Source organism: Acanthaster planci, linkage group LG18 (assembly GCF_054643075.1).
Source record: "Acanthaster planci isolate LZ-2023a linkage group LG18, COTS_SCS, whole genome shotgun sequence".
NCBI lineage: Eukaryota > Metazoa > Echinodermata > Asteroidea > Valvatida > Acanthasteridae > Acanthaster > Acanthaster planci.
The window spans coordinates 9,043,457-9,067,759 of record NC_141794.1 but is presented as its reverse complement, the minus strand read 5'-3'; the positions used below and the strand labels follow the sequence as shown (position 1 = coordinate 9,067,759).

At 41.8% G+C, this 24,303-nt stretch overlaps 1 protein-coding gene across 3 annotated transcripts in view; it reads left to right on the top strand.

Annotated features, from left to right (window-relative positions):
* Positions 1-24,035, top strand: part of cad (carbamoyl-phosphate synthetase 2, aspartate transcarbamylase, and dihydroorotase) — a 72,465-nt gene extending 48,430 nt beyond the window's left edge. For all 3 annotated transcript variants that reach the window (XM_022251451.2, XM_087149082.1, XM_022251454.2), the window contains 17 exons: positions 977-1,081; positions 1,626-1,868; positions 5,874-6,122; positions 6,856-7,020; positions 7,844-7,975; positions 8,515-8,704; positions 9,530-9,645; positions 9,769-9,984; positions 10,842-11,079; positions 11,713-11,912; positions 12,410-12,487; positions 12,976-13,117; positions 13,776-13,972; positions 14,637-14,792; positions 15,503-15,604; positions 16,572-16,666; positions 20,342-24,035. In XM_022251451.2, coding sequence (XP_022107143.2) covers positions 977-1,081; positions 1,626-1,868; positions 5,874-6,122; positions 6,856-7,020; positions 7,844-7,975; positions 8,515-8,704; positions 9,530-9,645; positions 9,769-9,984; positions 10,842-11,079; positions 11,713-11,912; positions 12,410-12,487; positions 12,976-13,117; positions 13,776-13,972; positions 14,637-14,792; positions 15,503-15,604; positions 16,572-16,666; positions 20,342-20,444 — 2,727 coding nt within the window. In that variant the 3' untranslated portion in view covers positions 20,445-24,035. The remainder of the gene's footprint in view (positions 1-976; positions 1,082-1,625; positions 1,869-5,873; positions 6,123-6,855; positions 7,021-7,843; positions 7,976-8,514; positions 8,705-9,529; positions 9,646-9,768; positions 9,985-10,841; positions 11,080-11,712; positions 11,913-12,409; positions 12,488-12,975; positions 13,118-13,775; positions 13,973-14,636; positions 14,793-15,502; positions 15,605-16,571; positions 16,667-20,341) is intronic.
* The last annotated feature ends 268 nt before the right edge of the window (positions 24,036-24,303 follow it).

The window sequence follows — 24,303 nt, the reverse complement described above, 5'->3', positions numbered from 1 at the left end:
AACATTCTCGTCCCAAGTGACGAAAAAAAAAATTAATAAAAACAAAAAGAAAAACACAATACTACACAAGGGTCCATAAAAACTTGTTAGGTAATTTGATTAAGAAGCTTTGACAGAAAGGGTATTGCACTGTTACCATATCTGTTGGTTTTGTAATGAGGGATCCGGTAATTATTGGAATTTCTAAGAGACATACTGAGGGCACCGATAGTTTGGGGAAACCAATTTGCATATCTGTTGGATTTTATACATTTATTAGTGAAATGGGAGCAGAGATGACGTCTTCTGTCTTCCAAAGATTGGAGGCCTAATGAATTAGAAGCATCTTCATATGAGATGTAATCAGATCCAAGGATAATACGACAGGCACGCTTTTGAATGCAGTCGAGTTGATCAGCCTGATTTTGGTTAATATTACCGTGCCAAACTGGAGCTGCATACTCAAATAGGGGGAACATAACAGGTGTATACAGAAACCATGTCATTGTTAGGCACACCAAACTTTTTTTAAGCAACCAAGCATGTAGGGCCTACGACTACTAAAATGTGTGTTCGTTCTGGAACTTATTTTTTTTGTAAATTGTTTCTGAAGTTGCAGTTTTCATGGAAGAAACATGTCAGTCAGCTGTTCGTAGTGTCTACATGGAATTCACTTGTTCCCAAGATTGTCTTACTTTCGGTGAAGTCAGTTCATCCATAGTATTGTCTGTCACTGGCTGGAATCAACTCAGGACTGAGTCAGTCATTGAAGAGAATTGAATCCTCTGAGTTTGGAACCGATTTCAGTTCTCATGTAGTCACTCAAGCCTATCTCATGTCAATTTGCAAGAAGACAAAGAAATTATTGTTGGATTTGATGAAATCCACTGTGTCCTTTATCTATTGTCAGTTTGTAGGCCTGACTGCATCCCATCTGTTTGTTTGTCCCTCTCCTGAAAGGTTATTTCATTTTCGTGTGTTTGTTTCACTTGCACAGGGTAAAGTAGAACTTTTGCCTGCTGTGCGTACCTTAGAGAACATGAAGTATGAGTTGTATGCCAGCATGGGTACAGCTGACTTCTATAGCGAGCATGATATTAAGGTGAGATCACAGACTAAGTCTAGACAGAAACAAATTCACATTGCAGTGTGTTATACAGGTCTGTGCCTTGAACAAGAGTTGGCTATCAGACACTTGCTGGTAGATGCTTGATACTGTCATATTTACTGCTTTTTCAAGACCTAGGCCCAACATCATGGCCATGTGTACATGAAGGGGAGCATCTTTGCTTACAGAAGCAGAATAATCTGCACTTACGGTTACTGTATTTCACAGGTTAACAAGGAATTTATGCACACACATATGTTCCTCAACTAAGGTGCTTATGCATAGAAGTTGTTTTGCTGTGAGCTTTTAGCGCAGAATGGTAATTGTAAGCACAGAATTCAGTGGATGACAGAGCGCTGAATTTTTACCTGGAATGATAAATAAGTCCACAGAGGACAGCAGTTCAGTTTCCAACATTTGACCAATATAATTATTGCATTCACATAAAATCCAACTATGTGTCTGATTCTATCTTTTTCTAGTAGAATGCTTATTGGTTTTGAAAACTTTACACATTAAATTACCTCGTGGTTTTCAGATCAAGGCTGTTGATTGGCCGTTTGAGGACACCGGTGAACGACGCAATAAAGACCAGGAGTTGAACATTGGTGACTACCTGGCTGAGAAGCACTTTGACCTGGTCATTAACCTGCCCATGCGTAACGGCGGCTCACGCCGGGCATCGTCTTTTGTCACTCGTGGCTACCGAACACGACGTATGGCTATTGACAAGTCAATTCCACTGATCACAGATGTGAAGAAGGCAAAGCTGTTCATTGAGGTAATACTCATTTTGTGGTATTGAAACACTAGTCTGCAAACACCAAGCCATACACTGGGTGCCTACTCATGAGGAAGACCCCCAGTGATAGGGGTAGCATTGTATACACCAAGCCATACACTGGGTTCCTACTCATGAGGAAGACCCCCAGTGATAGGGGTAGCATTGCATACACCAAGCCATACACTGGGTTCCTACTCATGAGGAAGACCCCCAGTGATAGGGGTAGCATTGTATACACCAAGCCATACACTGGATTCCTACTCATGAGGAAGACCCCCAGTGATAGGGGTAGCATTGCATACACCAAGCCAGACACTGGATTCCTACTCATGAGGAACACCCCCAGTGATAGGGGTAGCATTGCATACACCAAGCCATACACTGGGTTCCTACTCATAAGGAAGACCCCCATTGATAGGGGTAGCATTGTATACACCAAGCCATACACTGGGTTCCTACTCATAAGGAAGACCCCCATTGATAGGGGTAGCATTGTATACACCAAGCCATACACTGGGTTCCTACTCATGAGGAAGACCCCCAGTGATAGGGGTAGCATTGCATACACCAAGCCAGACACTGGGTTCCTACTCATGAGGAAGACCCCCAGTGATAGGGGTAGCATTGCATACACCAAGCCAGACACTGGGTTCCTACTCATGAGGAAGACCCCCAGTGATAGGGGTAGCATTGCATACACCAAGCCAGACACTGGATTCCTACTCATGAGGAAGACCCCCAGTGATAGGGGTAGCATTGCATACACCAAGCCATACACTGGATTCCTACTCATGAGGAAGACCCCCAGTGATAGGGGTAGCATTGCATACACCAAGCCAGACACTGGATTCCTACTCATGAGGAAGACCCCCAGTGATAGGGGTAGCATTGCATACACCAAGCCATACACTGGGTTCCTACTCATGAGGAAGACCCCCAGTGATAGGGGTAGCATTGTATACACCAAGCCATACACTGGATTCCTACTCATGAGGAAGACCCCCAGTGATAGGGGTAGCATTGTATACACCAAGCCATACACTGGGTTCCTACTCATGAGGAAGACCCCCAGTGATAGGGGTAGCATTGTATACACCAAGCCATACACTGGGTTCCTACTCATGAGGAAGACCCCCAGTGATAGGGGTAGCATTGCATACACCAAGCCAGACACTGGGTTCCTACTCATGAGGAAGACCCCCAGTGATAGGGGTAGCATTGCATACACCAAGCCATACACTGGATTCCTACTCATGAGGAAGACCCCCAGTGATAGGGGTAGCATTGCATACACCAAGCCAGACACTGGATTCCTACTCATGAGGAAGACCCCCAGTGATAGGGGTAGCATTGCATACACCAAGCCATACACTGGGTTCCTACTCATGAGGAAGACCCCCAGTGATAGGGGTAGCATTGTATACACCAAGCCATACACTGGATTCCTACTCATGAGGAAGACCCCCAGTGATAGGGGTAGCATTGTATACACCAAGCCATACACTGGGTTCCTACTCATAAGGAAGACCCCCATTGATAGGGGTAGCATTGTATACACCAAGCCATACACTGGGTTCCTACTCATAAGGAAGACCCCCATTGATAGGGGTAGCATTGTATACACCAAGCCATACACTGGGTTCCTACTCATGAGGAAGACCCCCAGTGATAGGGGTAGCATTGCATACACCAAGCCATACACTGGGTTCCTACTCATGAGGAAGACCCCCAGTGATAGGGGTAGCATTGCATACACCAAGCCATACACTGGGTTCCTACTCATGAGGAAGACCCCCAGTGATAGGGGTAGCATTGCATACACCAAGCCATACACTGGGTTCCTACTCATGAGGAAGACCCCCAGTGATAGGGGTAGCATTGCATACACCAAGCCATACACTGGATTCCTACTCATGAGGAAGACCCCCAGTGATAGGGGTAGCATTGTATACACCAAGCCATACACTGGATTCCTACTCATGAGGAAGACCCCCAGTGATAAGGGTAGCATTGCATACACCAAGCCATACACTGGATTCCTACTCATGAGGAAGACCCCCAGTGATAGGGGTAGCATTGCATACACCAAGCCATGCACTGGGTTCCTACTCATGAGGAAGACCCCCAGTGATAGGGGTAGCATTGTATACACCAAGCCATAGACTGGATTCCTACTCATGAGGAAGACCCCCAGTGATAGGGGTAGCATTGTATACACCAAGCCATACACTGGATTCCTACTCATGAGGAAGACCCCCAGTGATAGGGGTAGCATTGTATACACCAAGCTATACACTGGGTTCCTACTCATGAGGAAGACCCCCAGTGATAGGGGTAGCATTGCATACACCAAGCCATACACTGGGTTCCTACTCATGAGGAAGACCCCCAGTGATAGGGGTAGCATTGCATACACCAAGCCATACACTGGGTTCCTACTCATGAGGAAGACCCCCAGTGATAGGGGTAGCATTGCATACACCAAGCCATACACTGGGTTCCTACTCATAAGGAAGACCCCCAGTGATAGGGGTAGCATTGCATACACCAAGCCATACACTGGGTTCCTACTCATGAGGAAGACCCCCAGTGATAGGGGTAGCATTGCATACACCAAGCCATACACTGGATTCCTACTCATGAGGAAGACCCCCAGTGATAGGGGTAGCATTGTATACACCAAGCCATACACTGGGTTCCTACTCATGAGGAAGACCCCCAGTGATAGCGGTGGCATTGCATATGTTATTATACAAAATAAACTTTTTTCTGACCAAACCTGGCACCTTGCTTCCACCATTACAAAGGTCTTCCTGTTACATGTAGTAGTGATCACATGCAGACATTCTTCCATAAAGTAATAGGATTAAGTGTGCCTGGAATGATCTAGAGATAGTTCAGCTGTCTCAGACAGTAAGTTTGCTTGTATCCTAAATCCAGTCCGATCTAGTGAGTAAAGTAGTAAATGTAAAGCAAGCCCTCTGATTTATTTAAATCAACCAGGCACAAGTGGACTAGAAACTGTCCCAAGGAACTCATTTTCATGCCATTCAAGTGTATTGGGAACAGATAGTTTGGAGCCTAAGGTTTCACTGTTTGGTTTTGCCCTTCGTTAATCAGCAGTGTTTGCCAAGTGCTCTCTAAGAGCCAATAAAAACTTCACAAGCAAGTCAGTGAAGGGCAAAGCCCGGTGTTCAGACTGTACAGTTCCCTGATTGAAAATCATGATATGTAGGATAGGACTGTACCGAATATTTGATCAATTATCAAATATTCTAATATCATTTTCTGAATTTGAGTATTCAAATGCAAAATTCATGAAAAGGAAGGGCAAATTTTCTTCTGCTTCAAATGAGAAAAATTGCACCATGGAGGCTTGTTCCAAGCAGATTCAAATGAAAAGTGACAGAAATCTTACGATTCAAAATGTTAATTATTCATTAAACAATTTGAAAGGAATAGAAATTTTAACAGGGCAAGAAGTATTGTTCATCTCTAGCTAAATCGTGGCTGGAGATACATGTACATGTACTCCTAGATGTGAGAAGCTATTATATTGATCATAATGCACAACTGTGTATGTTATTGCAACTGATTTTGTATATGGTTTGTCTATCAACAATCTGCTGGTGGGTACGACCGAATATTCAGATATTCAATCAAATTGAAGGTTGAATACTCAAAAAGTGAATTATTTGAATTGATTCAGCCCTAATGCAGGATTGCTGCTTTGTTAAATTTGAGTGGTACAGTAGGCCCCAGCGAGCTGATTGCTTGAGTGGCGAGCTATACATACCAGTATGCAGTTGGTTGGTTGTTTGAGTCCTACCTGGCAGCACTTGTGAATATTTGCAGGGATTTTTGGACAGTAAGCATGTAGTGCTTATAGGTTTACAAGTGGTGTCAATTTTCAGAACCAGTCGTTAAAATTTACATTGGACGCCATTCTACCAAAAGTCATGCTTAAATTTCTACTTAAGTTTCCTCTGTTAATTCTTCCAGGCTTTGCGACGTATTGGTGGTGCCCCCCGCCTCAAGACCAATGTGGACTGTATGACCTCCAATCGTATTGTACGACTGCCTGGCCTAATTGATGTCCATGTTCACTTGAGGGAACCAGGAGCAACCCACAAGGAAGACTTTGCCTCAGGGACAGCCGCTGCCTTGGCTGGTGGTATCACCATGGTGGGAGTTATGCCCAACACTAGCCCTGCTGTCACTGATAAACCTTCCTTCCTACTTGCACAGAAGGTACAGAAAATGTTGTCTCTTGGGTTGGCATTTTCATTCAGTAATAAAGTATTTTTATCAAGTGCACATATGTACAAGTTCTTGCACTCACGGCACTAGATCATTAATATCCCTATTCACTAGGCCCATAAGCATCCCTTAAACCATCTTGGCTGTCCAGAGATTTGGCTTGATGCTGCTGTTTCAGGCAGCTAATAAAACAACCATCTCTGCCTCCATGGTTACCCACTCTTACAAGAGTAAAGTAACTTGCCTGAGGTCACAACATGTATGTACATGTATGCCCAGGTGTAGAATAGGAACCTTTCATCTTGTGATTGAGGATGCCAGTGTCACGTGCTCCTCACACAGTTTCACCCTTCGGCAAAGAAAATACCAAAATTCTTACACAAATATCAGATTTAACAGGGCTCAGAAGAGTATTATGATGTTTATTTGAATTCTGTGGGAAAATTGTTTGATGACAAAACTCCAACCCGATTTTTAATTGGCATCCATAGATAAGCATGTGATGAATAGAGAAGTGTACATTGCTGAAATTCAAAATTTTGTGAAAGTGTACATTTTTATAGTTAGAAAAAAATTTCCTTGAATATCTGATTGCTTGTGTTTTATTTGTAAACTGCTCAAATCTTAGATTACATTGCTTCTTGAATATACTAAGATTTGCTCTTTAGTTAATTTCATGTGATTTAAATTGAAACCTTGATCCAATATCATACTTTGTCTGTAGCTGGCACGTTTGGGAGCCCGCTGTGATTATGGTCTGTATGTTGGAGCAGCTGCCAATAATATCAATGACCTGGTCAGCATTGGTCCTAAGGCCATGGGGCTCAAGATGTACCTCAATGATACCTTCACCACATTGCGAATGGACAATGTCTGCCTATGGCAAGAGGTCAGTACAAATGTTAATTTCTCAATATCTTGCATCCTTACCAATTGTATTCATTTTTGACTCGAGCATGCTTCTGTATCTGGATGTACAAACACCTTCAAAATTCAATAATCCAGCCCAGATTTTTCCCTTAGTAGAGTGTTTGCTGTAGCTTAATGTATAAGCAAATTCTTCATTTGGCTGTGTTGACATTCAAAATTAATTCTCCAACAGGGAAGTTTACTTGTATTTACTGAAAAAGTATTTTTGCAAATTTGAAGTGAACAAATTGAAGTTGCTATCCGCCTTGAGCAGAAGCACCCTCTCATCGGTTGAAAAGAGCTATATTGGTCGGAACTGGTCATTTTGTTGGTAGCATAATGTGTGCATTTCATAGTTGTTCGTGAACCAACGAAGCTCAATCCCAACCACAGGGGCCTCCGTTGCAAAGACAATTGTGCCCTCTCTTGGTCCATCTTGAGGCTCATTGAGGGCGTGCCTCTTGAATGAAATTGATGTGGTCAAAAGCACTCCCTGATTGCCCTGAATGTGCTTGTTTTATAAGCATGCTACATGTCACATATATTATGTGGGATTGAAATTGGACATTTGTACTTTCCGTGTCTGCTACTTGTGCCTAGCCTTCAAATGCTACTGACTGTATGTTCAAGGTGCTCCACCCATCAAGATATTACAGTACATTAATCTATGTATTCTACCAGGCACCCTCTAATGTCTACTTCCGTTGCCTGTCCCCTTTCACGTAATTAGGCCCTCCAAACTTGCTTTTCATTCAAAATTTATTTATCGTATTTCCCTCTGTATATTTTGTATCTTTTAACAGCATTGTAAGAACTGGCCCCACCACCCACCACTGGTTGCTCATGCCGAGGGCTGCACCGTGGCAGCCATCTTGTTCTTAGCTAGGATGTTTGATCGACCGATCCATATCTGCCATGTTGCTCGCAAGGAAGAGGTTGGTGTAGCCATTGGGAAAGTGCTTCATATGGGCTTTTCAGAGGGATACACACACATCAAATCCAAACATTACAAAATGCTTGTTAAAATGAGAATGATTTGTTCATGAGATTTCAAAAAGCTCTGGATTGTCTTGTTTCTACATATAGTTTTATTGCCGTAAATGTACATTTGCTTGTAAACTCTCAAGTCTATGAGAAAAGATGCCAGTTTCAGCAACTAAAATGGAATATAACCATTTTGAAAATGATGTACTTGTTCATTACATTGTTCAGTTTCCTACTGAATGTTTTAATATATTATTTTAAGCTAATGATTTCTTCCTCACCAGATGTTTCTGTTTAAGGGCATTGTTGCCATGTGAACATCCAGGAGAGAGTGGTTTTAAGTTCAAAGGTGGCCGTAGTCCTGGTGGAAGCTGTTGCTGAGTAAATGAGGGCATCATGTCTTATTATACAATAATGCAAAAAGTTGTAGACTTCCATTCATACAGTTGATTTGAAATTGTGCATTTGATGTCTCTTGATTTGTTCTTAGATTGAAGTGATTCGACTGGCCAAGGAGTCAGGTATGAATGTCACCTGTGAGGTTGCACCCCATCACCTCTTCTTGACCTCTGGTGACCTGGATACCAAAGGTAATGTCAAGCCTCCGTTGTGCTCCCAGGAGGATCAGAATGCACTGTGGGAGAACATGGATATCATTGACTGCTTTGCTACTGATCATGGTAAGGAACATGGAAAGTTTTTTCTGGCAAATTTCTGACATGCTCTGTCAAAACCAGATACTTATAGGCAGAACTTGAACTGTGACCAAAAGGGATTTCCCCTCTGTACCATCATGAAAATTCTTTCGCCCATGAAGAGAGTTCATTTTCAAACATTAATCCATTAGAGTAAGCCTGGCGATTTGTCCCTGGACAATTTTTCAAGCCTATTTTCAACCACCCACCCAAAAGCATCTGGTTTTGAGAGAACCTGCTTTGTGACTCAACAAAGCATGGAAATCTTTAATTCTCATATAAAGTAGATAGACAGTCAAGATTTGTTAATCATTATGATATGCAGTTCAGGCTGGTGCAAATTACTATGATATGGGTCATAGCATTTTGATCCAAAGTACACATGGCCCTATTGTGAAACATAAAAGATGGTATTCATTTCCAACTTAGGCTTTAGTTTGTACTGGCAGCGTTTGTGTGACATACATGTACAGATAAATAATATGACAGTTGCTTGTATGTACTTGACCTGTTGGTTTTTGAGTAATAGAATTGCAATATCTTGGTATCAGCTAATTCAGTTTGAGCCAGTTGGCAGGGTGCACCTTATCTTAGGCACAGAAAGTACTGAATTTCATAATACTGAAGAGGTTGTGCACCAATTTAAACAAGAGTTGACATGTGGGGATTCTTATTTGGGAGCTGTCATTTTGGTCAGTTTCTATGGTTGCTTGAAACAGGAAGAATACGTCAACCATCCAAGCTTTCTATGTTACTCACTTGTTTGCGGAATGAAGCCTTGGCCATTTACTCCATTGGTTTTTCTTGTAGCTCCACACACTGTAGAGGAGAAGGAGAGTGCTAATCCTCCACCTGGTTTTCCTGGACTGGAAACCATGCTTCCCCTCCTGCTCACTGCTGTCAATGACGGACGTCTAACCATGGAGGTGGGTTACAAGACCTATCATTATTACAAGTTTTATTGATTTTTACTCGGCCAATAGAAAACAGACATATCACTGAAGATATTTGACCATTAACTTCAGTTGTCATCTGCTTTGTTAACTCAGGATGTTGTTGATCGCTTGTACCACAACCCCCGCCGTATATTTGGCTTGCCAGAGCAACGAGATACCTACATTGAGGTTGACATGGACCATGTCTGGACTATCCCTAAAGCAATGCAGTTCACCAAGAGCAAATGGACACCTTTTGCTGGTTGGAAGGTCAAAGGTCAATTGCGAAGGGTTGTCCTTAGAGGGGAAGTTGCTTTCATTGATGGTCAGGTAAGTAATGCCCTTTGCTACTGTCTAAGATTGGCATAAAATAAGGTAAAATTACTGTCATGGTAATAACACTTTAAAAATGAAACCTTTGATAAAGTATGCTGATGTTTACCAATTTAACACATTCTTTTGTGAAGTAATCAACGCCACATACATTTTCTTAACCTCTTCCGGCCGGGATTCTTTTGACCATGACTCTTTTGACCATGACTGCTGGGCTGTGGTATGCCCAGAATGCAAAGCTCTGTCCAGCAGCAGGCCCCATTGATCCAGCAGCTGCATGGTGAATAGACTGCATGTGTGGTATACACTAATCCTCACACAAAGCCGCGGCTGTGGACGGTTCCAGTGCGAAGGGGTTAATCACAAATAGATTTAAGATTCTACACTTTCCTTTTGAAAAAACAAGAGGCCCACCCAGCTTACTTACATTTCCCATTTCAGTGGCATAGACATCAATAAACCAAGTTTTTGTTTAATTTACTTTGTACAACCAAGTAAATAAGCAGTTTCATAAGCCCTAAGCCTGCCAAATGCAAAAGAGTTTGTCAGATGTAAAGAACATTTAGACTTATCATTCAGACTTTGCATTTGGGTAGTCCAAAGCATCAAGTTAGACTGTTAATTCTTAGCTCATGGAAACCAGTCCCATTGAATGATGTCAGTATTGGATCCTGTGGCAAGCTGGTAATCTGACACTTCTAGATGTTAAATATGATTGACCCGTTGGATCATACTTGAACAATTGTTGCAAGTTGTTGAATGCCATGGGGTTTCTAACCAAAGTACCCTTCAGGCCTATTAAGGGAAAGGAACGAGACCTGTTTTGAATTCACATAGTGTTTTCTTTCTCCTAGGTCCTGGTCCTACCAGGTTTTGGTCGTGATGTCCGCACAGTGACTGACAGTATCGTCTTCCCATCGACCATGAAGCATACTACCAGCTCTGGCCCAGTTCCTTCCATCAGACCCCTGGCTGTCCAGGTGCCACCCTCATCAGCTCCACCCTCTGCTCCCTCTTCCCCACAGAAGATGAACATAGAGCGTTCCGTTTTCAACCTTCCACCCAGGGTGCATAGGGTATCTGAGCACGGAGGTGTGTATGGTCGTTGTCACTCTCTGACTCAATTCCTTCATTAGTTCAGGTATCTTATTTTTTTATCGGGTATGCCAAAGTCTTAGCCGTTCAGAGAAATTGTGCTGTTGGGATTTAAATTTAAATATGTATCTTTTTAATGGTAGAGTATCTGGACAATGTCCAGTCAAATTGCATTACATGTGTGCAAAGTTTGATGGAAGCAAAGGAGAGCAATTGAATATGATTTTAGACTTCCCTCAACAGTAACAGTAATCTTGTCTCCGCCTGTTATTTGCCATTTCATCCAAATTCTGTTAGACATCAAGCCTCAGCCAGTTCTCAGTATGCTTTCAGCGGAAGAAAGAGACAAAGAATTGTTTTCAATTCATTGCATACAACGGTTTTATAGCGTAACAGCACATTTCCTTGACAAAGGGTACATGGGGTTTACGTGTAGGAATACCTTTATTTCAGTAAATCTGTTTCCAGTTATGTATACTAAAACATTTGTATCTGTAGGGAAATAGCCGATACTCACTTGGAAAGTTATTTATTCTACAGAGTGTAAAGTTAACCACACCAAAATGGTTGATTTGTTGTTAAAAATACACATTTAAGTACTGTGTGTCTTTGAAACAATTTCTTTTGTAGATATCGGCTCACTGTCTCCAAATGTCGCAGCAGGAGGTGCTGCGAAGGCTCTTACCTTCACACCCCCAACCCAGCCTCTCTCCACTCAGGCCACACCCCTAGCTGGTCAGGTGACAGCCTTGGAGTTCCATCCTACTGCTGGTTCTAGCTTACTGTTCAACAAACACATCCTCAGTGCCAGTCAGTTCACCAGAGAACATGTGAGTAGTGGCTGTTAACTTAGAAATCTGTCAAAGCAGTCTTGGGAAGAGTTCTTTATTGACCTCATGTCCTTGCTCTAGGCCTTGAGCAGAAGCACCCCCTCATCAGTTTAAAAGAGCCATATTGGTCAGGAATGTTCAGTTTGTTGGTAGCAATGCGATCACAATGTATGCATTTAAAATCATTTGCAAAGCAGTGAAGTACAGTTCCCACCAAAGGAGCCTCTGTTGCTTGGAAAATTGGACCCTGTCTTGGTCCAGCCCAAGACATTTCCTTGACAATACTGTGACAGATGTTTGCGGATCTTGGCACGAATGAATAAGTCCATGCTTCATTCATGTGCAACTTTAGTGCAAGTTTTAGTCCAATCAAAGCAAGTTTGAACAATATTTCACACTGCTTTGTGATTTGCTGGATAACAGCTGTGGAGTTAGCTCTCTCCTAAGAATTGCTGATACTTTTAGTGGCTGATTATAATTTCTGTTATATCTCACAGCTGCATCATCTTTTCAATGTTGCCCACTCTATGCGCTTTGCTGTGCAGAGAGAAAGAAGCCTGGATCATATACTCAAGGTAGGTGCTTTTTATTCATGCATGCAAAAATGGCACTTAGTAATGATCTTAACTCCGTGTATTTGGCAGTCTAGAGATTGAACTGTGTCCAGTTTCTGTACTTGAAGGCTGTTCCTGAAAAGAAATGTCTCAGTTTTTGTAGTCTTTCTGCAAAAGTGTACATGGATCTTGTGTGCACCGCTTTGTAACCTTTCATATTGTGTGAGCAACATTATTCTGCTCACAGTAATACTTGAAAGATAGAAATGTGAGCCTGAATTGTTTTTGCCTTTTGCTGTGTGTGCACATGTAACTGCTGTAGTGCGTAATGTTAAGAAGGTCATAGGGTGTGCCAGAGATCTCAAATTTGGTTGTGTGGCTCAGATGAGATAATAATCTTTATCACACATAAAGCAGAGCTGTCCAATTGAAGGCTTTAAGCTTTAATTTTCTGTCTTTAATGATATTCATTTTAATTTAAAACTTTCAACTTTTGTCTTAACCCAAAGGGTAAAGTGATGGCCAGCATGTTCTATGAGGTCAGTACCAGGACTTCCTCATCCTTTGCTGCCGCTATGCAGCGCCTTGGAGGCACTGTTGTCTCCTTCACTGAGAACACCTCATCACACAAGAAAGGAGAGACCTTGGCAGGTAGGCAGTCTAGTTTAGATTCCATTTTATTTTAATTGTTAAGCTCTGCCACACATTGATTTTTACTTTTGAAATTCTGAGTGCCAATGCAGTGGTGGTCTCTACAGAGTGTGATGCTGCATTGGTTGAATGCGTGACTGTGAATGGGGTATTTGTTGGAATCCCACTTCTGACACCATGCATTGATTACAATCAATAGCAGTATTTCAGGTTGCTTTTGGAGAAGAAATTCATTGCGGCTAGTAGTCAAGAACTATTCAAATTATATGTTACTGTATGATAATGTTGCCGAGAATACTTCAAAAGACAAAACAGAGAACCAGGTTTAGGTGTCCCAGGAAATCTGTTGCAATCAGTTCTTGAAGTCAGTCTAATCCACATGATGGACTGGTGTATTAGATAGTTGTGGAACAAAAACAACCACTATGAAGTTAAGAACTTGGCAAATTGATTTCATTCAACTTCTGATAATAATCCCCAATTTTAGCCGAGAGCATAGCAAGAATCACATTATTGTGAATGACACTTTTCATCAGTAAGATACTGAGGCATAAATGTTTGTACAATCAAGGAATATCTGCGTACTAGGGATTAGTCTTGTAAGCACACAATGGTGGCAGCCAAATGAAGTCAATTTCTGTGGTATTTCCCTCCTAAGACACAGTCCAAATGATGGCTGGTTACTGTGACGTCATTGTGCTACGTCATCCAGAGCAGGAGGCTGCCCACACTGCGGCTAAGGTGTGTCGTAAACCTATCCTGAATGCTGGTAATGGTGTTGGAGAACACCCAACACAAGCCCTGCTGGATGTTTTCACCATCAGAGAAGAAATTGGAACAGTCAATGATCTAACGGTAACCAAAAAACTACTTTTCAACTCAAAACAGTTTCACAATAAATTTTGAGGTGAAATAGATATTCTGAGGTTAAAGGAGATATTCTAAGAAAACTTAAAATTGGAGGAGTCATACCTGTGTCACTTTTGTTTTTAGACTCCAGATTGCTGCAGCTGAAGGTTAGGAAATTCAAAGTTTTTATTGTTTGTAAAATTGATACCAAAACAAATTTTGTTGGATGTTGATTGTTAGCATGGCAACTTATTAAAATCTAGAATAACTTGTTTTTAGGTGTTTGTACCTGAAAGTATGTATTTTAGAAGTCAAAATCATATTTTCTGGTATCAAAACATGAATATGCATTGCAGGGAAAGAACCATGGTCAATTAATCAACTGACATCTATCGTAGGAATTCTGGCCACAAAGTACCATTTATAATGTCTAGCAGGTCTTAATAGATTTTGTTGAAGTTTTGGCAATTATTGTATTAGACAATTCAATCTTATGACAATCTTTGTAAGATAACATCTTTATACTGAAGTTTGAGGCACATGAAACTTTTAAATACGTAATTTGTTTGTTTGATTTGGGCTTTATATTGGTTTTTGTTCAATTTCTAGACTAAGACAACCTTTTTTTTTAATTCTTGTACATTTCAAATTCTTTATTTTTGTTGCTAAGATTACCATGGTGGGTGATTTGAAGCATGGCCGCACTGTCCATTCTCTAGCCCGTCTACTGACTCTGTATCGAGTCAACCTGCGTTATGTCTCCACCCAGGATCTACAGATGCCTAAGTCTGTCAAGGACTTTGTCAGTGAGCGTGGCATTCCACAGGTAAGCTGGCCACAGAAGCACTATTATTATTTATAGCAAAAATTACTTCCAGCTAGATGAGACTTTCTGTTTTTTATTTATACATAACAGTACCTTTTGTTTGGTTGGTAAAGTAAAAAAAAATTTATTTATTAAGTGAACTTTTCAAATGTTCTACACAGACCTATACCATGCATGGTGTCACTCTGGGCCAAATTTCTTTAAATGACAAGATACTATAACCAAACCCTTCACAAAACTTCTGCCCCTTATTGATCATTTGTTCAAGACTTGTGCCCAATTTCTTATGGCATTGTAGCTTTTTGTACACTCCAAGACAGTGTCACTCATGCTTAACTTCCAGAGTAGTTTAAGTCTTTAATAATGAGCTAGTTTGGTATTCCAACAACACGTGTAACAAAATGAAGCATGTCCAAGGTCATTAAGACACGTTCAAGGTGTGCCCTCTCAGGGTGGCCCTGTGCCGTCTCATGTGCATACTTTGTTCTCAAATGACCTTGCTTTTTGGAAATACCCAACTGGCTATTGGAATCACCCAAGTTTGGCAATAAGTACAAGCATCCTCTGTCACTATATGCAGTCAGTGCCACGTGTTCAAACATCCTTCCTTTATTGGGGCAAAAATCAATCCAGGATTACATGTTCTTGTGTAAACTGGTAAAATGAAATAAATTCAACATGCAGTGAATTATGCAATCTTGTGAATTTAGGAGGAGTTTGGTAACATTGAAGAAGCTCTACCAGATACAGATGTGTTGTACATGACCAGGATTCAACAAGAACGCTTTGCTAGCAAGGAGGAATATCAGGAGGTAAAAGATACATGTACACTTGGCAAGGTTTTAGATGTTTGCTTTTTTGGAAAAGTGACTAAATAGAACAGAAAATAAGTAACAATCCTGCTTGCATTGAAACTTTAAGTAAATCAAAACATAACATGGAAAATTTAGTTTCCCAAATTAAAAGTTGTCATTCGAAATATAATCAGTGGCTCTAAAAATTATACAGGGGAACGCCGCTATAACAAACAAGACGGGGTCCACACTAAATGTTCGGTACAGCGGCCGTTCGGTATAGTGAATTTAAGTGCTGAATGTTTCGTTGCCATGTTGAATAGCGCCTTCTCTTGTCTAACCAAAGTGCACCGGCACCCTCTTGTGATACCTTGGTTCGCTGTTTTCGTGATGTTTTGCCGTTGCATTCAAGTTTAACGTTTCAAGAAATGTGTCTGTTAATTATTTTTTATTTAAACTTGTGTCAAAAAATTGATATCAATTTTATCCTAAAAGTCGTGAAACTACTGTTCAGGATCGATCTCTGATGCATGCTGTGGCAAATCTCGGTTGATTTGTGTATCAGCGGCGCCCTCTTTAGACTATTGTTAGTGCAATGCCACCGTGTGCGTACGTGCGGTTTTCTTCCGCACCCGATCATATGGAGTCGCAAAACCAGTGTCTATTCAATACCGTTGACAACTAGTGGCTTTCCCTTCTAATCCTTGGGGAAATAATGGCCACGTGTCACATAAAAAAACACCAACTGTTTTTTCCTGTTGACGTTCGGGAATTACAAACGGCAACTGAATAGTGTTCGGTAGGTTCTGTGCACAACTTATTGGGAGCCAAGGATGATGTTCGTTACAGCCGAATATTTTGTATAGCGGTGTTCGGTATAGCGGCGTTCCACTGTATCTAACTTTTTCCTAGTTCGAGATAATCACTGAAGCTTCTGTGAACAGATAAAAACAAGTTACATAATTTTTGTTTGACCTTTATTCAGCAATGTGGCAACTTTATCCTGACCTCTCGCATGATGACCCGAGCCAAAGAGAAGATGGTGGTTCTTCATCCCCTACCTAGAATCAATGAAATAAGGTCAGTCTTGTGCTCAGTCAAACTTTATTTCTGCCAGATTACTCTTTGTGGTCACACATAATCCTGATAAGAGTAATTGCTAAAAGGTTGGTTTGTATTTCAAGAGCAAATTGCAACCCTGATATGAACCTTGGACATGAACACGAAGGCACTTTGTCATCTAGCAAGGATTTCCCCTTCATTTGTTCGACAAAATATGAGCCACTGGTAACAATGATCTTGGAGGTTCATAAACCCACATTCAATCACACCCACAGTCCTGCACAAGGGGGCAGGTGACTGCACAAACCCACATTCACTCACACCCACAGTCCTACACAAGGGGGCAGGTGACTGCACAAACCCACATTCACTCACACCCACAGTCCTGCACAAGGGGGCAGGTGACTGCACAAACCCACATTCAATCACACCCACAGTCCTCCACAAGGGGGCAGGTGACTGCACAAACCCACATTCACTCACACCCACAGTCCTGCACAAGGGGGCAGGTGACTGCACAAACCCACATTCAATCACACCCACAGTCCTGCACAAGGGGGCAGGTGACTGCACAAACCCACATTCACTCACACCCACAGTCCTACACAAGGGGGCAGGTGACTGCACAAACCCACATTCAATCACACCCACAGTCCTGCACAAGGGGGCAGGTGACTGCACAAACCCACATTCACTCACACCCACAGTCCTACACAAGGGGGCAGGTGACTGCACAAACCCACATTCACTCACACCCACAGTCCTACACAAGGGGGCAGGTGACTGCACAAACCCACATTCACTCACACCCACAGTCCTACACAAGGGGGCAGGTGACTGCACAAACCCACATTCAATCACACTCACAGTCCTGCACAAGGGGGCAGGTGACTGCACAAACCCACATTCAATCACACCCACAGTCCTACACAAGGGGGCAGGTGACTGCACAAACCCACATTCACTCACACCCACAGTCCTACACAAGGGGGCAGGTGACTGCACAAACCCACATTCACTCACACCCACAGTCCTGCACAAGGGGGCAGGTGACTGCACAAACCCACATTCGCTCACACCCACAGTCCTACACAAGGGGGCAGGTGACTGCACAAACCCACATTCACTCACACCCACAGTCCTGCACAAGGGGGCAGGTGACTGCACAAACCCACATTCACTCACACCCACAGTCCTACACAAGGGGGCAGGTGACTGCACAAACCCACATTCCCTCACACCCACAGTCCTGCACAAGGGGGCAGGTGACTGCACAAACCCACATTCACTCACACCCACAGTCCTGCACAAGGGGGCAGGTGACTGCACAAACCCACATTCGCTCACACCCACAGTCCTACACAAGGGGGCAGGTGACTGCACAAACCCACATTCACTCACACCCACAGTCCTGCACAAGGGGGCAGGTGACTGCACAAACCCACATTCACTCACACCCACAGTCCTCCACAAGGGGGCAGGTGACTGCACAAACCCACATTCACTCACACCCACAGTCCTACACAAGGGGGCAGGTGACTGCACAAACCCACATTCACTCACACCCACAGTCCTGCACAAGGGGGCAGGTGACTGCACAAACCCACATTCAATCACACCCACAGTCCTGCACAAGGGGGCAGGTGACTGCACAAACCCACATTCACTCACACCCACAGTCCTACACAAGGGGGCAGGTGACTGCACAAACCCACATTCACTCACACCCACAGTCCTACACAAAGGGGCAGGTGACTGCACAAACCCACATTCAATCACACCCACAGTCCTGCACAAGGGGGCAGGTGACTGCACAAACCCACATTCACTCACACCCACAGTCCTGCACAAGGGGGCAGGTGACTGCACAAACCCACATTCACTCACACCCACAGTCCTGCACAAGGGGGCAGGTGACTGCACAAACCCACATTCAATCACACCCACAGTTCTACACAAGGGGGCAGGTGACTGCACAAACCCACATTCACTCACACCCACAGTCCTACACAAGGGGGCAGGTGACTGCACAAACCCACATTCACTCACACCCACAGTCCTACACAAGGGGGCAGGTGACTGCACAAACCCACATTCACTCACACCCACAGTCCTACACAAGGGGGCAGGTGACTGCACAAACCCACATTCACTCACACCCACAGTCCTGCACAAGGGGGCAGGTGACTGCACAAACCCACATTCAATCACACCCACAGTCCTACACAAGGGGGCAGGTGACTGCACAAACCCACATTCAATCACACCCACAGTCCTGCACAAGGGGGCAGGTGACTGCACAAACCCACATTCAATCACACCCACAGTCCTGCACAAGGGGGCAGGTGACTGCACAAACCCACATTCAATCACACTCACAGTCCTACACAAGGGGGCAGGTGACTGCACAAACCCACATTCACTCACACCCACAGTTCTGTGCATGATTGCAGATAATTACATAATCCCGAAAATTAGACATCCCCATAAAAATAACACAAAAACATACCAGAAGATATAGGTTAATGCACACAAGACCTAAGAAGACTCCTTTTTAAAAGGAGAAAAAATAGAACTTGTCTACTCCATACAAAGGAATATAAGCAAGACAATTACACATGTACTTCTTGATCTCCGTCTGGTCTGGATTTTACCATCAGACATGAGAAAATTTAAATATTACAAAAACAATGTACTGTAGCTCCATCTCATCTACTGCTGTAAGTAGGTGCCAAGGTTGAAATGATTGAATTGATTGAATGGCCTGGTTGTAGAGGATTGACAAAGAATTTTAACATCATTAGTATGTCTGAAATTGAAATTGAAGTTCTCAAAATCAGTGTCAAATTTGTTTTGCATGCATTTGGCTACAAAAACAGCTTGCAACAAACTTAACTTATTCGTTAGATAGGGCAAGCCCAGTTTGGAACAATGGATGGGATTTCCAATATTATCACTACTAGAATTCACAAAATGACATATTGGAAGGCCCAAGCAAGAAAGAGTAAATCTCTTCAGAACTTCTTCCAAAGACAACTACTGTGAAGGCATAAATGAGAACCAAACGGGGGCAGCATACTCAAGAATATTTCACAGATTTTGTTAAGGAAACACATGTATCACAAAGCGTTTTGTGTACTTTATTGCTGTGATTAATCAATACATGTATATTCCACTCACAGTTGTTATCCTCTCAGAGTTAAAGTACACCCCCTAGCAGCAAAAGAAAAGCAAATGGTAGTAACCTACCCAAGCGGGTTCTTGCACGCTTTCTGCGTGTATCTATTAAAAAAGAAATTTGTTACGCGTACTCAGTGTGCGCCGCGTCAAACGCGCCATTGATCTCTATTATTAACATGCGCCTGTGTGGTGAGTGCCAAAAAACCTGCCCTTTTTTGTTCGGCTTGGAGCAGATACACAGGGAAGTGTTGACTTGAGCTCAAAGAAATTAGGGTCACCACTCTTCTCAAAAGGAACAGTCCATCAGTTTTCCTATTCATAGTGTTAACTCAATATTATGCAGACTCCATAAAGACTATGAAAGCCATGTTTGATTCAATATTTCGTTCTTTATTCAGAACATCTTCAGGAATGAGATAAGCCATGCAGTTGTAACCTTATAACATGAGTCAGAGGGGGAGTAATTGGCCAATCAGAGAGTCTAAACATAGTGTTAATTTATTTATATTTCAGTCATGATGTGGATAGTGATCCAAGAGCTGCATACTTTCGTCAGGCTGAATGTGGCATGTATGTTCGAATGGCACTCCTTGCAACAGTACTTGGCAAGTGTTGAGGAGTCATCAACAAATCAAGGATTGAGTCTTAGAATCCAGCCTCAATTAAAATCACCACGTTTGTATTTAAGATAGCCACTAAACTGTACTTTGTACAGCCTTAGTTTCAAACTTCCAATTTTTTCCTGAAGAATTTGTGGCCTTTTACACCTCTTGTTTATGCAAAAGATAATAAAAACCTAAGCATTGTAAACTGCGACAGGAACTGTTTCTAACACCACTGAATGTTCACTTGAAAGAGGACACTTTCCATTGTTGAACATTCCTTCATATTGTATCCTTCGGACATGTGACACATGCATCTGTTATTTACAAAAACTTCAAAATTTTATCTAAAAGAAAAAACTGTGGCAATGCCAAGACCTTTTTGTATAGATCAAATAATTATTGGTCACTTCCTACAAGCGTATACTTTACTCATGACAATAAGTAGTAGTATTTTTCTTGCAGTTTTGGAAAATTTCCCCGGTTGGAATTGATGCTGTTACTGACTCAATATTATGACAATTGTCCTTTGACAACTTTGTCAGTTGCCAGCATTTTCTTGATGGTATGAGTGTCTTTTAGTTATACTTGACATTTGTTTCAGTTTCTGCCATTCTTGTTCACATATAGGACCAAAATAAAACATAAGGCAAATGGAATTAGCAACAAGTTTGTAAATAATATAACTTGATTAGTGATTTTAGTTGGTGATCTTGTTTAAAGTTGCCTTGGGAACAAACCAGCAATATCTGAAGCTGATGCCCCAGTGTACGTTGAATCATGATATTCTATCTAGGTACCTCATAAAAAAACAGGGTAATTCTTTTTGGAAGCCTTTGTCACTGTGCCTTTTCTTTTTCTTGATAAAGTGAAAAAAGTACATTTTGTGAGATTCATGTAAGTAGAAGTTGACATATTTAGATGTAGATGTTGACATAGACAGCAAGTGGTTCACCTATATGTAAATGCAATAGGTGAAAAGGCTACACTCTGCTTGAAAGTTTGATTTAATTTCACTGTAGTTTTTGAAATATATGGGACCTAGCACAAATATTGCACAGCTAGCCAGTATTTAACATCTAGAGTAACTAAGTAGCAGATTCGGTCTGATGGGATTTTGATTAAGTTTAAACACTACAAAGTGAGAAATAACAGGACTTGGATAATAAGCGACATGCTTCTTTTTAAGGTTCTGTTTGTTATTAGAATATGACTGGTTATATTTGAGCGTTTTTTGTGAATTGAAAGTTGAGAGATTTCTTGACTGATTACACTGAAAAAAATATTGTCGGAATAAATATCGAATGTATTTAAGTGGCAAAAGTATGAATGCATCATGTCTCTGAAAACAAAGTGAACAAGAACAAGCATTCTTTCTTTGTATTGACCTATTGAACTGAAATGTCAGGAGAAGTAGTGAGTGGCAATAGTTCCCCTGCACCGTGTTTTGAGTTCGAACTTAGTGAGAGTTTGGACATTACTACATTCCAGTGAGGCTGTTAGCATTATTTTTGCATCTTTCTGAGAGCACTGCCCTAAATTGAGTAAGGTGTTGGTTTGGTAGACTTGATAGGTGTATCAACGTTTAATATATTTGTTGTAGTATTGTAATGTTTATGTCTTTCATATGGAAGGAGGACCTGGCAAATTACTTGGAACAAAAGAAATAATCAAATTATCTTGTGAAACGATCACCCGATAACCTTTCAAGTAATTGCATATTCTGTTACCTGACATTGAACTCAAAAGATAATGTAATTAACTAGTGTGTATTTGCATTTGTTGAATGTTATTCCATATAGTTATTTGGAATGTGGTTTGGATTAATTCGGCTTTTAATGGCAAATACTCAAGTAATATTCTTACAAACCTAATGCTATGAGGAATGATCAACCTTCTATCAGTGGTTATGGGAATTCGGGAAAAGCATTGTTTGCCTCTCACTGAAAACGAGAGAACGAGCAAATGCAATACGGGCCTTTCACAGGAGTGCGCCCCAAGAGTTTGACCAATCACAGTGCGCGAAATCTGTCAACCCAAAATGGGCCTTTGGAAAGGGTCGACAGATTTCGGGCCTTGGGTCAACGCGTTGCAAACTCTTGGAGGCGCCCTTTTGTGAATCGCCCGTACGGGAGTTTAAACCGATCGACATACAGTTTAGGATTGAACGGGGTCCTCCTTATTTACATCAAAACATGGAATCTGCGGGCCCATGTTAATGCGTGGTTAGTGCCTCGTTACAAAAGGCGTCACACTTAACATAATGCGAGAATACTCAAGTTGAATCTGAAAAATAAATGTTCGGGATGCCACTCGCAGAAAGTTCGGATATACGCATTGGATTCCTTCGCAAAATAATAGATATAATCAGAATGCAGGTCATTTGATAAAAAAGAAACGTCGGTTATGTCATACATTCCATAGGTGGACTGATTCATTTTGCTGTTTTTCATTTTTTCCCTGTGGTTCTTGTATTTTCCTCTTTAAGTTGGGTTGGTGGATTGAAAAACAAGAACTGAAAATTGCAGACACATCGGGGACCTTTAAATGTCTTAATGTAATACCGAGTGCGTGTTTTCTTATGATTTGTTATAGTGAGTTATATAACGAGTTGCTAATCATTGGACAAATAACCAATCTTTGCCCAGGATGGTTGTGGTTGTGGTCGCACCACGCATGTACCCTCAAAGAGCCGGGCTTGTTTGGCCTTGTTACAGGGGTCGCCCCCCCCCCCAGATCTCAGCCATACGATGATGTACTTCAATGAAATTTGGCAGTGTCATAGAGGCATCCATATTTATCATCTGTGTGAGATTTCATGTAAATTAATTGAGTTTTTGCATAATTATGACTAATTAATTATTCATGGTAGGATACCACTCTGTCCTACGTACGGTGTATTGCTGTGAACAAAGTCATGGTAAATTTCACATCACGCTTCACCCTGCCTTCAAAAATTCGTCGCTGAGAGACAACGCCACGTCCGATTTTCATAAATCTGGGGTCAAAATGAAGATAAAACATTGGAAAAAAATTGTCATAAAGTATTAGCACGCAGGAAATAATCTTAGAGATGCTTTAAGAAAAAACCAACAGGGGAGCGGATTTCCCCCCCCCCCTTTGAGGGTTAAGACACGGGAATGCATTGTTTCCTGCGCGGTGCTTTCCAAATCCAACGTTACTTTCTGTGGCTTTTAAATTTAAGGGAATCAAATCAGGACTCCGAAATAGGGTCGGTCGAAAAAGAAAATCGTCAATATAGTCAAAACTTGATATCCATTTAGGACGCTACTTGGTCAATCCGAAACCAAATAATTTTCATGTTAAAATAAGTCTGCAATCAAGACTGTCCAAGAATGCAGGGGGAATTGCTAGCCGGTTTGACTTGCCACTAAAAAACAAATGTGAACCTTTTCACTTATAAATGCCTTCTGCAAATGAAAAGGGATAATTCATGCAATGACAAAAAGGTAACTTTAAGGTAACGACCCAACGGGCTAGACTGATATAAAGATCGCCACCATTCTTTACTTCCAGCATAAACATTCTTTATTAGATCTTGCTACAAAATATTTCGAATTATGCAAATAAATCTCTACAAATTACACGTACTCAAGCAAAAGAATTTTGTTTTTGTAATTTACAGGTTGATTACAATGGAAACGTTGCATATAAATTGTGCGCACTGTTCACATGAATGGAAAGGAGGGTGGGTGCCGTCCCTAGACACAAAACAAAAATATTACTGTGGACATTTCTAACCACCGATCTGACTACCCATCGCTGTTGATAAACAGAGCTTTATAGCAAAGAGGCAGCATTTGAAACGTGAAAGTAACAATCTGTATCACGGACACTAAGAAGTGGGGCTGG